Here is a 14,417-nt window from a genome sequence, read left to right as displayed (position 1 = left end):
AAATACTTCATGACCAATATCACCATCTGTAGCATTCGCTGTTTAACTCTTTTTGCTTACAATTTCTGACAGGAGATGCCGCTGGCCCCTGATAAAGTGCCTTTCAAGGCCCAGCCAGCATCTTTTCAGTCAACAAAAATGTCAGAGCCAGTTAAGAGTGGTATTGCTTCCTGAACTTGTAAAAAAGCTGATCAGAAAGCATTTTGGAGAAAGATGTCTAGCAATTAGCATCTCTGTGTGTATATAATTTAGTAAGAAAAACCCATCAAACTTCCAGTCCTTCCTACACATCTGTGTGAGTCAAAGGCTTGTCACCTTTGAGAGGTTTATGCTGCATCTGCTCTAAAGAAAACACATCATGTTTGGGTAATCATTAAAATAGGCTTGTAGGCTTGTAACGAGTCCACCCACCCCCGATTGACTCAGAAAAAGCTAGCGCATTCGGATCATTTAAGTTCTCATCTGTGTACTCTGCAACTTCACCATCCTCCAACTGGAATCTCAGTATTTTAAAAAGACAACGAAAAACCGATTTAATGTTGTTCTCTGTCTTGCTTTAGAAGCTTGCTAGGAAATTTGAAAATTGTTTCTTTTCTTCTAAGGTAAGAAATCTCACGCAGTACCAAAAGTGAGGCATGAAAGCTAAAACAAAACTCAGTTTTAAAAGATGCTAACATTTTACCAGATGATCACATTCTCCTCTATCATTATTTGTTAAATACATATGCTTATTATATTGACATATATACACGTGATTCTGGAAAAGGTAGATTTTTGGACTGAATCCAAATTAGAGTTAAAACTGCAAGAGTCCTCAATTCAGTGGTTCAGATCTGAGATGCAAATTCAGAATTATTTCTAGCTATTACATATTTAAATTTTTCATTGTACAATCACTGTTTTATTAATTTAGTCCTTAATTTAGTTCAGACTTTACACACTGGAACACAGAAAGAGCTTACCTAGATCTTACAGACTAATCAACAGTATTAACAAGAAGAAGTATTAGCATTACCTGAATACGAAGGATGGGGCTGACTGTGCATGGACACCTAGGCCTCCTAGGTTTTTGCTATTGATGATTTCCAAGGAGTTTAAAACCAAAACATTTCACCCGATGAGTTATATTTATACTTAACGGGAGGGAAGGATTTCTTCCTGACCCTCAAACTGGTAATGTGCTCTGAAGCATGGGAATTAGTAACTCCAGACAGCTCCAGACACCCTTCTTCTACCCTGTGTAATTGCAGGAAAAATTTTCATTTCCAATCCTTCTACAGAATTTATTGAGCTCTTTATGTCAGGACTATCAAGGATGGGACTAGAATGATGAGCATTACAGAAATCCTATGAAACAGAGATAAAATTAAAGATGTAGTACTTTCCGTTATGTCTAGTACTGGTGTCTTTTCACATGAATCTATATAATGCATTAACTTCTGTGACTGCACTCTGACTACCTCCATACATATGGACCATAGCAATACCTCACATCTGCTTATCAGTGAGACCTGATATGCCCCTATCTAGTGTTTTTCACTCATCCTCACTAAAAACTTTGAGCTTTGTGTTGTTATCTCATTTGTGCAAACAGAGGCAGAGCTGCACAGATGAGGTATGACCTGCAGCAAGCCATGCAGCGAGGCTGGTGGCAGAGCTGGGGACAAACCCACTCCCCCGTACCAGCTCTCTGCTCCATCCCCCATGCTACCTTCACAGGAATGCACCACCTTTCGGCCTCTACCAGCTTGAAACTGTGGCCATCCTGCTGTTTTAGTACAGCATGACAGCTCCCTGGCATTCGAGATGTCTTTGTGAGCGCTTGCAAAGCTGAAACAGGACGTGCGCACAACACTACCTTGTGGTGGGGAATAGTCGTCGGAGTCCGTGTCGCTCTCGCTGCTGTCCTCCACCAGGAAGCTGGGGTAGTTCCAGGACATGCTGAGGATGCCATCTGACTCGTGAAGGAGCACGTGGGCCAGCATTCGGCCATGGCAGTCCATGACGATAACCTGTCCATCAGCAGTGCCAAACAGTACCTGAAAATAACAGAACAGTCCTCAGTCCCACCAAACATCAGCCACTGGACCCTCCTTCAAACGCATCTTGTAATTAACTAGCTACACTGGAAATTAATTGAAAGCAAAGCAGTCAGGGATGTGAAATGGTGCCACAAAAGGACACCGCAACCGAAGATTTAAAAAATGAAGTTAAAGCAGCAGGGTCCAGAGGTAAGTGCCTAAAATCTGTGAGCAAGTAATGTTTCATGGTGGGGTGCATTTTGTTCACTTTAATATGAGCCATTACACTTCATTTGAACTTGGCCATTACTACAACTAAAGTGAGCTGGCAGAAGGGCTACCACAGATTCTGCAGTATTCTTGGATGATACAGAAACTTTGAAAACTGGTGGCAGAAACTGAGGTATGCATCAGTCATAACAATATCAGAAGGCACAGCTGACAAAAGTGAGGTCTTAGCAGAGATTTCAAACAGCTTGTGAGAAACAGAAAGCTGAATAGAGGAAGACAGGTTATTCAGTTGATGAGCTGAGAGAAGGTGGGAGAATGTCTTCCAAAAACAGAGGCAAAAAGCAATACGATCAGTCAACTGGAAGCAGATTATTATAGCCCAAGAGGAAGGCAATATGGTACACTTTCAGGAAGAGATGAAAAAGAGCTTCTACCCACTATTTCAAATACAAAATGGATAACGCAAGTTTTTTTCTTGCCCCTACACTACTCCGTAGTGAATGCGCACCGACTGAAGTCAGACTGACTGGAACCTACAATTCCTTTTCTATAAGCATTTTCTGTTTTGAGGCTTTAAGCAAGTTACGATCCTGCATATTTGATGAATTTCAGAAAAAATCAGGAAATAAGGATTAATAAATCCACAAAATGATAAATGCATTAGCCAAGGCTGCTGCTGCTATCACGTAATTCCATATGAGGCAAATATGTTTTAAAGCAAGTTTAAAGGCACTCATCAACTTGAAAACTAGCCAGCATTAAAAATGAAGCTAAAAGGAAGGTCATGTCTTACACTTGCCAGTCTACCACCTATTTCCAGTGCTTGTAAATTTAAGATTCTAGCAATTATATGCCCAGATAAAAAATTCATCTAGCCTTATATCTTACCTCTAACAGTGGTCAAGTGTTTGGGGAAGAGTAAAAGAACAGGATGCACTGAGCATGCACCTCCTCTGCACACTCATGTAACTTCCAGCAAAAAATACTCCCTCTTCTTTGATAACTGGTAATTCCACTTGGTAACCTCTTAACACTAAAAGAAATATAGAATAATTGTTCCCTACTTACATTCTCAACATCGGTCACAATTTTATAGACCTCTATTATCTAATCCCTTAGTCATCTCTTTTCCAAGCTGAAGAATCATAGCCTACTTAGGATCTCCCTGTACAGTTGTTGTTCAAAGCCTCCAATCACCCTTGTTGACCTCTGCTGTCAGAGGTCTTCCTTTCTATCTTCCTTCTGAGATGTCGTGCCAGACTTGCAGCATTCAAACTGTGTATTGTATCAGACTTACACAATAGTACTCACCTAGGGAGCAACTGTCATGGTTGCACTTTTGAAAGTTTCAGAAAGGAAGTGTGGCTTCAAAGGTCTCAGTCAAAAATAAAAAGTACTAAACTTTTTTCTATGATCAAGGTGATGATCAGGAAACACAGAAGGGTTGTAAACTAGAATAGCAGTTTAACAGAGGAACTCCAGTGAAGTCATTAAAATCTTAAGAAAATCAATGGAGTTGTTTCACATTGTCAGAAGCAATGAAAAAACCAGTATCTGGCTGCCTTGACTGTAATCATTACATGTTACAAATATTTTTGTGTTAAATAGCTGCTGGGTTAAAACAGCAGCTAAAGTTTGCTACAAGCCTCAGATTACTATTCTTAGAAATAAAAGCAAGAACTCGGCCTTTGTTCATCTCACACTGCCTTCCCTTGTGGTCCTTTATTCTGTTCTTCTTCCACTTGTATCATCCCTTCTCCTTTCACACTGTTCATTATTTCAACTGTTTTTACATGCATAATCAGTGCACAGCCACTTCCACTATCTACTTTCAGAACATAACCACTCTCTTTCAGATCTCTACAAAACAAACCGGTTGTCATTGCCAGTTTCTCACACCATTTTCAGCCTACTCTATAGATTCGTTTTTTACCAGTCTCCTAGGAGTTTTATAACTGCAAAATACCGAGACAGAGGAGGTGAAACTCTCTATTGTTTCTGAAAATAGCAGTATAAGAGTTCTGCCTCCTAAAATGCTGTAGAAACACTTCAAAATTGTGTAGGAACAAAATGTTGGGACTCATCATCCAGAGTTCAGTCTCATCTCAATCTAAAGCTAATTCTTTGGAGCAGCACTGCCCCCAATTCATTTAAAATTATGAAGTCCTACAGTAATTTCCAAATCAGATCAGAACATGGGCATCTTAATTCTTGCACTGGAACCTGAGAGAGCTCTTTAGCAACCTAGAAATGTCAGAGGGCACTCTTCATCTCTTTAGCCAGGCTATAGGTTTCAAGGAGCAGCTTTAAGTTTCGGGGTTATTGTAGCAATACAAGCTTTAAGAGGAAAGCATTTATCAGGCTGATAGTCCTGCTGGCTGAACTCCTGCTGAAGCTGTAAAAATGTCTAATGGTGTTATCACCCATAACATTACTCAAGTTATAAATGCCACACTCAAGCTACTTATGTCAGATGAATAAAACTCTCTTGACCTTTAGAAAAAAGGTTGAGCCACAGGGTATGCCTGAAGGATCCAATGGAGAAATTAAAAGGTTGTATTTTAGCTGCCTAAATTCATATTTTTCAGATGTTTGCAGATCTAGGAGGTCTGAGGGAACACTGGAAAAAGGTAATGAACAAGTTATAGTGGTTTGTTAACCCCTGAATACTAAAGCTAAATGATAGTAATTAAAAAAAAAATCCCAAGTACTTATTTTGAAGTGGTTCTTTGGCCCCTTGTTCTGTTCGTCTTCTCTTGTCTCATCTCCTCTCCTTTCATACTGTTCATTATTTCAACTGGTTTTACATGCATTACCACTTGTAGAATTGCATTTGTAGAATTATGCATAATCTGATAACAAAATACCTAAAATCACTCAATACATTCAAAGTGTCAGTTACACAACATAAATAGGTATTTCTTTACAAAACATATCAAACATCACGAATCCTGCACTACAATGAAGCTGTAGCTGATTAAAGGTCATACAAATGCAGAGCAGTCTCCAATAGTGCCCTGATGCTGTATGCTTTGAAGGGAAAACGGTGATAAACAGCATTGGGATAACTCACACACAGTTTTCTAAGCATACCAAGGGCTGAAAGCTGGGTTCAGTCCTGAACCACAAGTGTCTGGGTTCTCCATGAAACCCAAGCTTGGGGTGATTCCTATTTATTATAACAAACCTGAATACCTGAAAAACACCCTTCTCTGACATCTGCTGACCTCTTAGCCTCTGTGGTAACTTGTGATGAGTTTCACAAGTTAGTTTTGGTAAATAAAAAGGTTTTTCACCTAAAGGTTTTTCAACTAAAAATACTTGTTAAACTATTATCCATGAAACTATTCAAGATTGCCATCCCCTTAAATGCCCAAGATTTCAAAGACTCTTCAATTAGCAGTCTGAAATATACCAATTCCTAAAAGACATGTGATAATCAAAAGATGGGGTATTCTGCTCTGAAGTATTCATCTCGTGAGAAGATGAATATTAGAACAGCCAAGAAACTAAAAAATTCAGTCCAAGAGGAACAACTGGAACCTGTTCAGTGACTTCGCTACGTGTGGATCTGTTGTGCTGAACTGTCGCTATTCCTGTAAGATCTGTTGTGATGCTGTAATGCGTCTGGACCAGATACAGTACTAGCAGAAAATGGTTTAGCAGCACCGAGATCAACAGAGCTACAATGGAGCAACCAAAGACCTGGTGCACTGAAGGTCCAGCTCAGGAGGCCCACTACTTTGTAAGAGAACTATAATTTACTAACAGCGATGTTATTTTTGCACAAAACACATTTTGTTGCTATTTAATTTGGTTTAATCTAAGTAAATTGAACTCATCAACAGCAAGAATTCTCAAGCTTTATGTTAATTCAAATATACTAGCCCAGTAGGAAAGGGGGAGATCCTGCCATCTCACCACATCTGATTATATGCAGTAGCTGAAAAAATTAAATTTTTATCATTTATAGACTTAAGTCAATGAAGAAGTGCTGACTTACATCTGCAGGGAACCTAGCCACTGTCCATTCCTGCATCTTTGCCTGTCCTCATTGTTAAAGAAGCTTTCCAGAACTACAGTCTCTTTGACTTTTATAATAACTGAGAATAATCCAATCCCAGCAATAATGTATTCAATGACTTGACGTATATATGAGGGGTAAAAGACAGAATTATTTCCAGTCTCAGGTTTTGGTTATACAAACTGAACAGTCAATACTGTTACAGAAAGATATTGATAAAATAAGATGCTCCCTTCATGACATTTAGTAGTAACACTGAAGGTTTCTAATGTTGCTGGTTAAACAAAACTCCCAGGAAATTTGATCAATACATTTTCAGAACATGGGCCGTCATTCTGTATCAGGGCAACGACTGAGCCTTTGACTGAAGCTCAAGTTGAAGTATTACAAGCTGGACTTGCTATAGCTACTGGAAGAAATATAAAGCCATTGGAGGCTACTTCAGGATAGCACTTTTAAAGTGAGAGATTCCAGTATCGTGATGCTACAAGGTCGGAAAAGGAACATCTATCTGCTTTACTCCTGTTGGCCCAGGATTTTTAAAAGAACCTCTCTGACTTTTACAAAGAATGTACATCTGACAACTGAGGGAAGCAAAACAACTCACAGACTCCACTAATTAAAACAGCATTGAAAATGAATCTAGTAAACTCCATCCTAGTATAATTTGATTATTTAAAAACCAAAATTTTCACAGAAAGACAGAACTTGCCTGGTAGGACTACGTAAGGTGCATTAACAGATTGCATTTAAAATCCTGGATACACTGAAATGTTCTGAAAATTAATGTCATCTGTCATGAAAGCTCAGGTGCTCTAATCTTCCCCAAGCTGTGGCTAAGTTGCCAGTAACTCCACCGAGCAATTTCTCAAGTTATATCTCTTCCTTCTCCCATAGGATAGGTGGCAGCTGGAAGGACAGAGTGACAACATGAAGTTTTTCCAGGAAGTGACTGATCACATTAGAAAGGCAAAGGGTTAGATGTGTCCTAGAAGATGCCTACTGGACCAGCCCAGCAAACTGAGCTCTACTGGACATGAAATACTCAAGCCTTCTACAGCCCTAAGTAATACAAATAACAGTATGTAACCTGTGAATGTTGCCATCTCACAACAGTAAATATTTTAAACAGCAGTATTTTAAAATAAAAAATAATTTAAAACATAGCGTGACATAAAGGCAAACCCACTGTCCCCATTTTTATAATGCAAATTGACTCCTTAGTCTTCGCCTTTGCAGACTGATTCCTGGCCAGTTCTTCTCCCTGCACTGCTAATTCATCTAAACACAGGAAGTAAAACACGTATTGTTATAATTTGCTGGGGTTTCTACACCTGCCAAATCATTCATGCAGAGGATATATCCCCACTACGCCAAAGCACACACGCAGGTATTTCTGTCAGGAAATCCTAAGGGGGGCCTATTCGCATTGGAATGTGTTGACTGTTTCAGAACTAAATACACTACTTCGGCTATTTTTTTCTAGCCATCACTTTTAATGACACATGTAAAGACTTCTGAGAGACTAGTGAGTCATGATCTCCCTCTGGAAGAAAGGTCCTACCTAGGTCTTTGCAGACCAGTTTACAGGTGTTTTGTGATTCCATGTTCAATTTTTGCCTTAATCAGTTGCAAGGTGCAGATGTAAACCTTATTTGCACACTTCTGGAATGCTCCTAAACCCTTTTCTAAATGTATTGCAGGAAAATAGTGCTGCCTTTCAAGACTTAGGACAGAGACGTGATTATTTCTGCTAGCAGCTAAGTCAGTTCATATTCAAGGTCCTTCATAATCTTTGGATGTACCAGTCGGACAGAGGGACTTGCTGCATTTCAAACTAACCTGTTCCAGGACCCCCTTTTAACTTCCCCAGACTCAGTGAGGAGTCTCTTAACAGTGAAGTAGTAGCCCAGGGCAGAAATCTCATCAGCATCTTGTGACCAAGTAAATCATGAATGATCTCACAAAAACTTACGCTTTTGGTTTTTAACGTTCTCCAGGGTTGTACTTCCAAAGTTTGAAGGATTCCTTTTCCACCTACCCACTTTGCAAACCTTGCTCTTTCAGCATTTTGGTTTACTCTTTGCCTTCGTGGTACCTTTTCTGTTTGGCACACACATCTGCTGAAACCTTGCTGCAGGTTTGTACCAGGTAGTACAAATGCCGCCACTAACAACTTACACTGCGTACCTCTGCATTTGCAGCCACCTAGTCCAACGTTCTGTTTCACTGACATTCCCCTTTTCAAAGTTTAGACCTGTCTTTACGTTTTTTCCTTCAGTCTCCTCCTCCACCTCCCCTCAAAGGAAAAAGTCAGCACTTGTCGTGGTTTAACCCCAGTCAGCAGCTAAGCACCACGCAGACGCTCCCTCCCTCCTCCCTCCTCCCAGTGGGATGGGGAGGGGGATCGAAAAAAAGTAAAACTCATGGGTTAAAAACAGTTTAATAACTAAAGTAAAATAAAATATAATACTAACAAAAACAATAATATAATAGTAATACTAGTAATAATAATGAAAAGGAATATAACAAAAAAAAAAAAGGAAAAAAAGAAATAAAACCCAAGGAAAAAAAACAGTGATGCACAATGCAATTGCTCACCACCTGCTGACCAATGCCCGAGCAGTGATCTGCCCCTCCCAGCCAACTGCCCCCTGTTTATATACTGGGCATGACGTTCCATGGTATGGAATATCCCTTTGGCTAGTTCAGGTCAGCTGCCCCGGCTCTGCTCCCTCCCAGCTTCTTGCACACCTGCTTGCTGGCAGAGCATGGGAAACTGAAAAGTCCTTGGCTTAAGATAAGCGCTACTTAGCAACAACTAAAACATCAGTGTGTTATCAACATTGTTCTCACACTAAATCCAAAACACAGCACTGGACCAGCTACTAAGAAGAGAGTTAACTCTCTCCCAGTCAAAACCAGGACAGCACTGTACCTCAGAAATTATGTTCTGCAAAAATGCTAATAAGGCCAACTGAATTTGCATTGTCAGAAGATGCTGAGCAGTTCAAGGAAGCTGAATTAGTTCCGTGTGCCCTGATTTAGCCATCTGGACAAACATTAGTATTCATGATAGGAAAAGCCTTCACAGTTGTCACCATAATGCCATCATACTAATAGAGATAAAGATATTTTGCTGATCCAAAATTAACTGAACTATAAACTGATTAATATACAAAATGACGGATCAACCTTCTATTTATGCAGGTAGGCTTAGTAACATAGGAAATACTTGGAAAATTATTGCCTTTAAACATTTTCATTCATTAGCCTAACAAAAAAATGCCAGTCTTGCAAGGCTGAGTTCCAACATTTTGCAGTCCATTTAGTTGTGGTATTAGCATTTTGTATTCCTTGTGCTCTTCTTGTTTACTGTTTCTCCACCACAAAGCAGGAGACAGTGCAGCAGCTGCCTCGTAGGATACATTAAAAAGTGAAAGTTTGTTTTTTCTCAGTGTGATATTTCTGGCTTTCCTTCTTTTTACCTCAAAATGCAGAGAGAACGAGCGAGAACCAGAGAGAGGGAGACAACTGCTCTCCTGCTGAATACTTTTTATTTCCATTAAAAATTCAACCACTGTAAAATTATTTCTTGAACTTACACAAAAAGGGACATCACCACAATCTACACACAAGCTCAGAGGGAAAACACTAGGTTTTCTTTGACTGCCTTTATGTCTGAAAAAACTGAGATGAGTTTTTGTTTCCTTTGGACATGAGGAGTTACCAGCCCCACACACGGATGATACACCACGAGATCATCCAGCTAACTGCATGTATACACAGCAGTGGAATTCTCTTTTGAGACTTTCAAAAGCAGCACTGGTTTAGTTACCTACTTTCAGGCTTGCTCCTTCTCTCTCTTACAAAGTCTATAGGGTCTAGACAACTATTACAAAGCCCTCAAATGAGGAGACAAAGTAAATACACTGGAGATCTTGGTGACAAATCCCTTTAATAAATATTGAAATACTAAAACCTGGGGATTCAAACTGCACTGGCTTTATTTCTCTCTAAAATAGTATAACATAGCTGAATGACTGTAAATGAGATACAGCCTTGCACACCGTTTCAGGAGTCAAAAATGTAAGTAGTCTCAAACCCAAGATCTCAAGCTATGCAACTACTCTGGACATGTTGGGATGGAAGCAACTGTCCAGGTGAAGATAACGTTATTTGAAACAATTCTGGCAAATCACAGAAAGACTGATTATTATATGCCCCTGTAATTATACCTGGACTAATTCTGACTTGTGTATTTCCAGGCACACACATTTCTATATTCTTTCTTGACTCGAGACATTTTTCAAGAAAGCATCCTATAACAATTAGATTTTTAAGTCAAAAGAATTGCCCTTCTATATAATGTTTACTGAATTGACAATATGCCTCAGTTTATTTTAGACGTGGAAAAGAGTTGTGTGTTTTTCTTAAACTTGTGTCAGGTTTCAAATCACATTCAAAGTAGTACGCAAAATGAACAAAAAGCCAGCAGCTGGAACACCTTCTACAGAATATCTTCTGTAGCTTTTAACACAGACAGGACTCTGAGCCTGGACCACTGAGCTCCCACAGCAGAAATACTCTGGAACACTCTTCAAGCAGCTCCGTTTTCTGTTTTCTCACTAAACTCTGCCAGGAAAGTGCACACATGTCTATGAAAACACATATTCTTCACATATATCCAATTATATATAGCAACAAAACCAACTATTTGGTACTGTTAGGTGGGAAAATGCAATTAGTTTTACCAACAACCACTCAATCAGGCAAAGAAGTCAACTGAAACACTTGGCAGTCTCCTGCATTGTTCCCAAGCCAGGTTTTAGTTATTTCCTGAAAGATATGTTGACTGCTGAAGCTAAAATTTCCTTCAGAGTTTTAGAAGTCTGAGAGTTCCTGCTGGGGTTTTGTGGTTAGTATTTTCTCCTAATTGAAAATGGTATTACTTAGCAACAAGGACTGCACTCCCCACCAGTGAAAATTAAATACAAAGCAGTATATAAGCAATGTCCTTGCTGTTTTGAATTTTGTAATATAAAATCAATAAGCCCTTGGGTTAAGCTATATGCCAATGGAAGCCAGCCCCTCAACTTCTGCATTCTCCTTCTAGGTCTCGGGTGCTGGCAGAGAGCGGTAACTCAGCATGATCAGGAAATAGGTAGAATGGGTGAGGTCAAGTATAACTGAGTCAACATGGAGACAGGCTGAGTAATAAACTGTTACTGAAATGAGGCACTGAAGAAGAATGACTGTCTCCTAAAAGCAAGGAAAGCAGGGAACGATTAATCCCTTTTCAGCTGATGCAGTCGCCAACAATCCCTCAACGTCTGAACACCAACAAGAAACTGGCTCCTAGACAAATTGCAGAGAGCTCAAGTTGAATCCACGCAGGATGAAACACTGATGGGAAAGGTTCTGGAGAACAAAGAGATACTGCTCCCACTTTCCATTGGCATACTATCTCTTTTTGTCAGATCAATGGAAAGACCATGTGATATCACTTTCCAAAAATACCACCTTTCATCTCCAATTTACTATGAAACTTGGCCTTGCTTTCCCAGACAAGACCTAGCGCAGAAATCCACAAATCTCCTCCTCCAGATTCAATCCCTCTAATCCTCCTTCCCTGCACCAAGGTTTCAGACTATTCACAGGCTTGAACACATCTGACCCAAGTTCAAGACCCCATTTGGCTCCTGGTCTTCTTACCAACTTCCAAAAAATCGACGGATCAAGTCCCAGTGATAATAAAGTTTAAATTAACTCTGACAGCTATATTTCTTTTGAACTGTAAAGACCACAAAGCTCTGGATGAACCAAAGGGGTCCTGGGGCCAAAGCATTCTCAGCCAAGTGGCTCTGGCAATGGAATAACAGACTGTTTCTGAAAAATGCTGTAATACTTTCACAGTTTGGAGAACTTTTCCTCTGTAAGAATTATACTTCCACTCACATGCCCTCTCCTGACCAACTCAAAATCTGAACAAACAAATTAAAGCAATTTTCCTACCTTACATATGACTTCTCCTTAGAAAGAGAGCAGCTTCCTGCAGGAGGTTCCATTTTTTCCCTGCACTGCCTAAAAAGTAGCATAAGTATGTGCTGCTACTTTGCACAGGTGCACTGCAAATCCTCGTTCTTACTATTTGCCCCACAGCTGAAGCATAACACAGAACTTTTCAGAAGCACAGTTTCAAGTAAGTACTCCCTGTCCCAAAGAACTAAAGACTTCAGGCTATATGAGAAAATCTTTCTGTACAAGTGCCAGCAAGGTGAGAGGAGAGGCAAATGACTTCTTTCTTCCTGACCCTTCCCACACAGAGACTGATCGTGTTTCTATTTGTGCTCATCTTTAATTTGCTGACTCAAACACCGATGCTCCAAAAATGTAAGACAGCACTGGGTATAAAAATGCTAAGTGGACACATTAACTGAATAGCACAACGAGTCTTCAGCTCTCCCTCCATCTCTGATTTGTCACTGCCATTGACATCCTTCCTTTCCTGAGGGAGGGTAAGACGTGGGAGAGTGTGCAGAGCTTAAAAAACCCCAGATTCTGGTCAACTAAAATAAGGATATTGTGACCTGAGTGGCATGTCAGATCAAGGTAAAGAGTTACAAGATACACTGTTGAGGGTAATCTGTACGTCCTAGCACACTGTGCATCCAAGGGGATGCAGAAATCCATTCAGCCATTCGCTTTTCACAGTAACAAACATCAAATATCCTGTCTACAAGGATGAGCAAAACATTAAAACAGTTGTACTACTCCTTTCAGACAGAGTCATTAAGGGAAAAATTTCTTTGCAAGACTCATCTGAAACAGTGTTGACATGAAACATTGCAAGAGCTACTGAGAAAACATAAGCCATGATGCTGTCAGCCCATAAACATCCCCCATGTTACAGCCCTCACGACTAGAACAAATGGCACCATCTCGTCAGCTCTCTCAGTGTCTTGCCACTACAGGCTGGATGAAGAGCATCAAGGGAAAGATTAGGAAAGACACAGATGAAGTGAGTGGGAAGAAGAAAGCACATTGAAGCACCACCTTGTTGCTCCACTCCTTCAATTACCCGCTCAGTAACTGTGCAGTATTGGCTAGGGTTTCTGGCAGGAAAAACCTTGTCTGGAATAAACCCGCAGAGAGATGCCACGGTTCCTGAAGCTGCAAATGAACCCTGGAGGCTTCAAGGAGAACATCCTTGTTGTCTACCCTCCCCAAAACTCAAGGCAAACTATAAAGTCCTCATCTGAGTACTGAAATCTGCAGTGCAGCTGCTCATTGCTAGTGAGAAAAAGAGAGCACAACTGAAAAAAGGCACAGTGCACCAAGCTATTTAACTCTTCTCCTTCCTTCTTTTTGGAAGCCATATTCTCAGCAGAATGATGCATGAAAACCTACTTGAGACAAAAAGGCAAAGGAAAGACAATGCTAATAAAACCATGTATAGACACCAAAAAAGAAAAAAAAAAAGAAATCTATTATTTCAGAAATAGCTGCATAATGCAGCTTTAAAACAACATAATAAAAAGAGACAGGAGAAAGAAAGGCTAACTAGCACTTAAAATTCACATTACTTTTTCACACAAAATCTGTCTGTCACTATTATGTGGCATCATAAAAATCAAGTCACCAAGCAAAGAACAAAAACAAAGTGTTACTGGCTTCCAGCATGTATAAATATATAAAACAAGAACACAAAGTCTCCGCAAAAACATTTAAACATTTTAAGTATATATAAAAAACCCACATATTTTGTCTATAAAAGGATGCAATAGGATAGTAAACATTCACAGAACCCTTAGCACAAGCAAGCAGAAATCATTAATTTTAATAGCAAGTCTGCCGCAAAGGTTTGAAATGCTTCTAAAATTAGTCCAAAATATTAAAGACAGTTAAGCTGTGGTGGGTTTTGTTTATCTGTTTGTTTTCTATAACAAGCGGATTTATCTTGAAAGACAACTGAAGTCTCCTTCCCCTGTCCTCTTTTTGCATTTTAATGGTACTACTCAATTATGCAGCATGCAATGTTAAAATCCTTATATGCGATTTAACCATTGTCTGCAGTCCTTGTGGCCTGAATAAACTGCCTAGTTAATTAATGACTTCTTCAACGCTATAAAAAGCCTCTA

General features: G+C 39.7%; 1 protein-coding gene across 3 annotated transcripts in view; it reads right to left on the bottom strand.

The window, feature by feature from the left end:
- Positions 1 to 14,417, bottom strand: part of TULP4 (TUB like protein 4) — a 124,621-nt gene that overhangs the window by 30,219 nt on the left and 79,985 nt on the right. For all 3 annotated transcript variants that reach the window (XM_050894467.1, XM_050894469.1, XM_050894468.1), the window contains exon 4: positions 1,859 to 2,039. In XM_050894467.1, coding sequence (XP_050750424.1) covers positions 1,859 to 2,039 — 181 coding nt within the window. The remainder of the gene's footprint in view (positions 1 to 1,858; positions 2,040 to 14,417) is intronic.

The sequence above is a fragment of the Gymnogyps californianus genome, chromosome 3 (genome assembly GCF_018139145.2).
Source record: "Gymnogyps californianus isolate 813 chromosome 3, ASM1813914v2, whole genome shotgun sequence".
Classification (NCBI taxonomy): Eukaryota; Metazoa; Chordata; class Aves; order Accipitriformes; family Cathartidae; genus Gymnogyps; species Gymnogyps californianus.
This window is presented reverse-complemented; position numbering and strand designations above follow the sequence as displayed.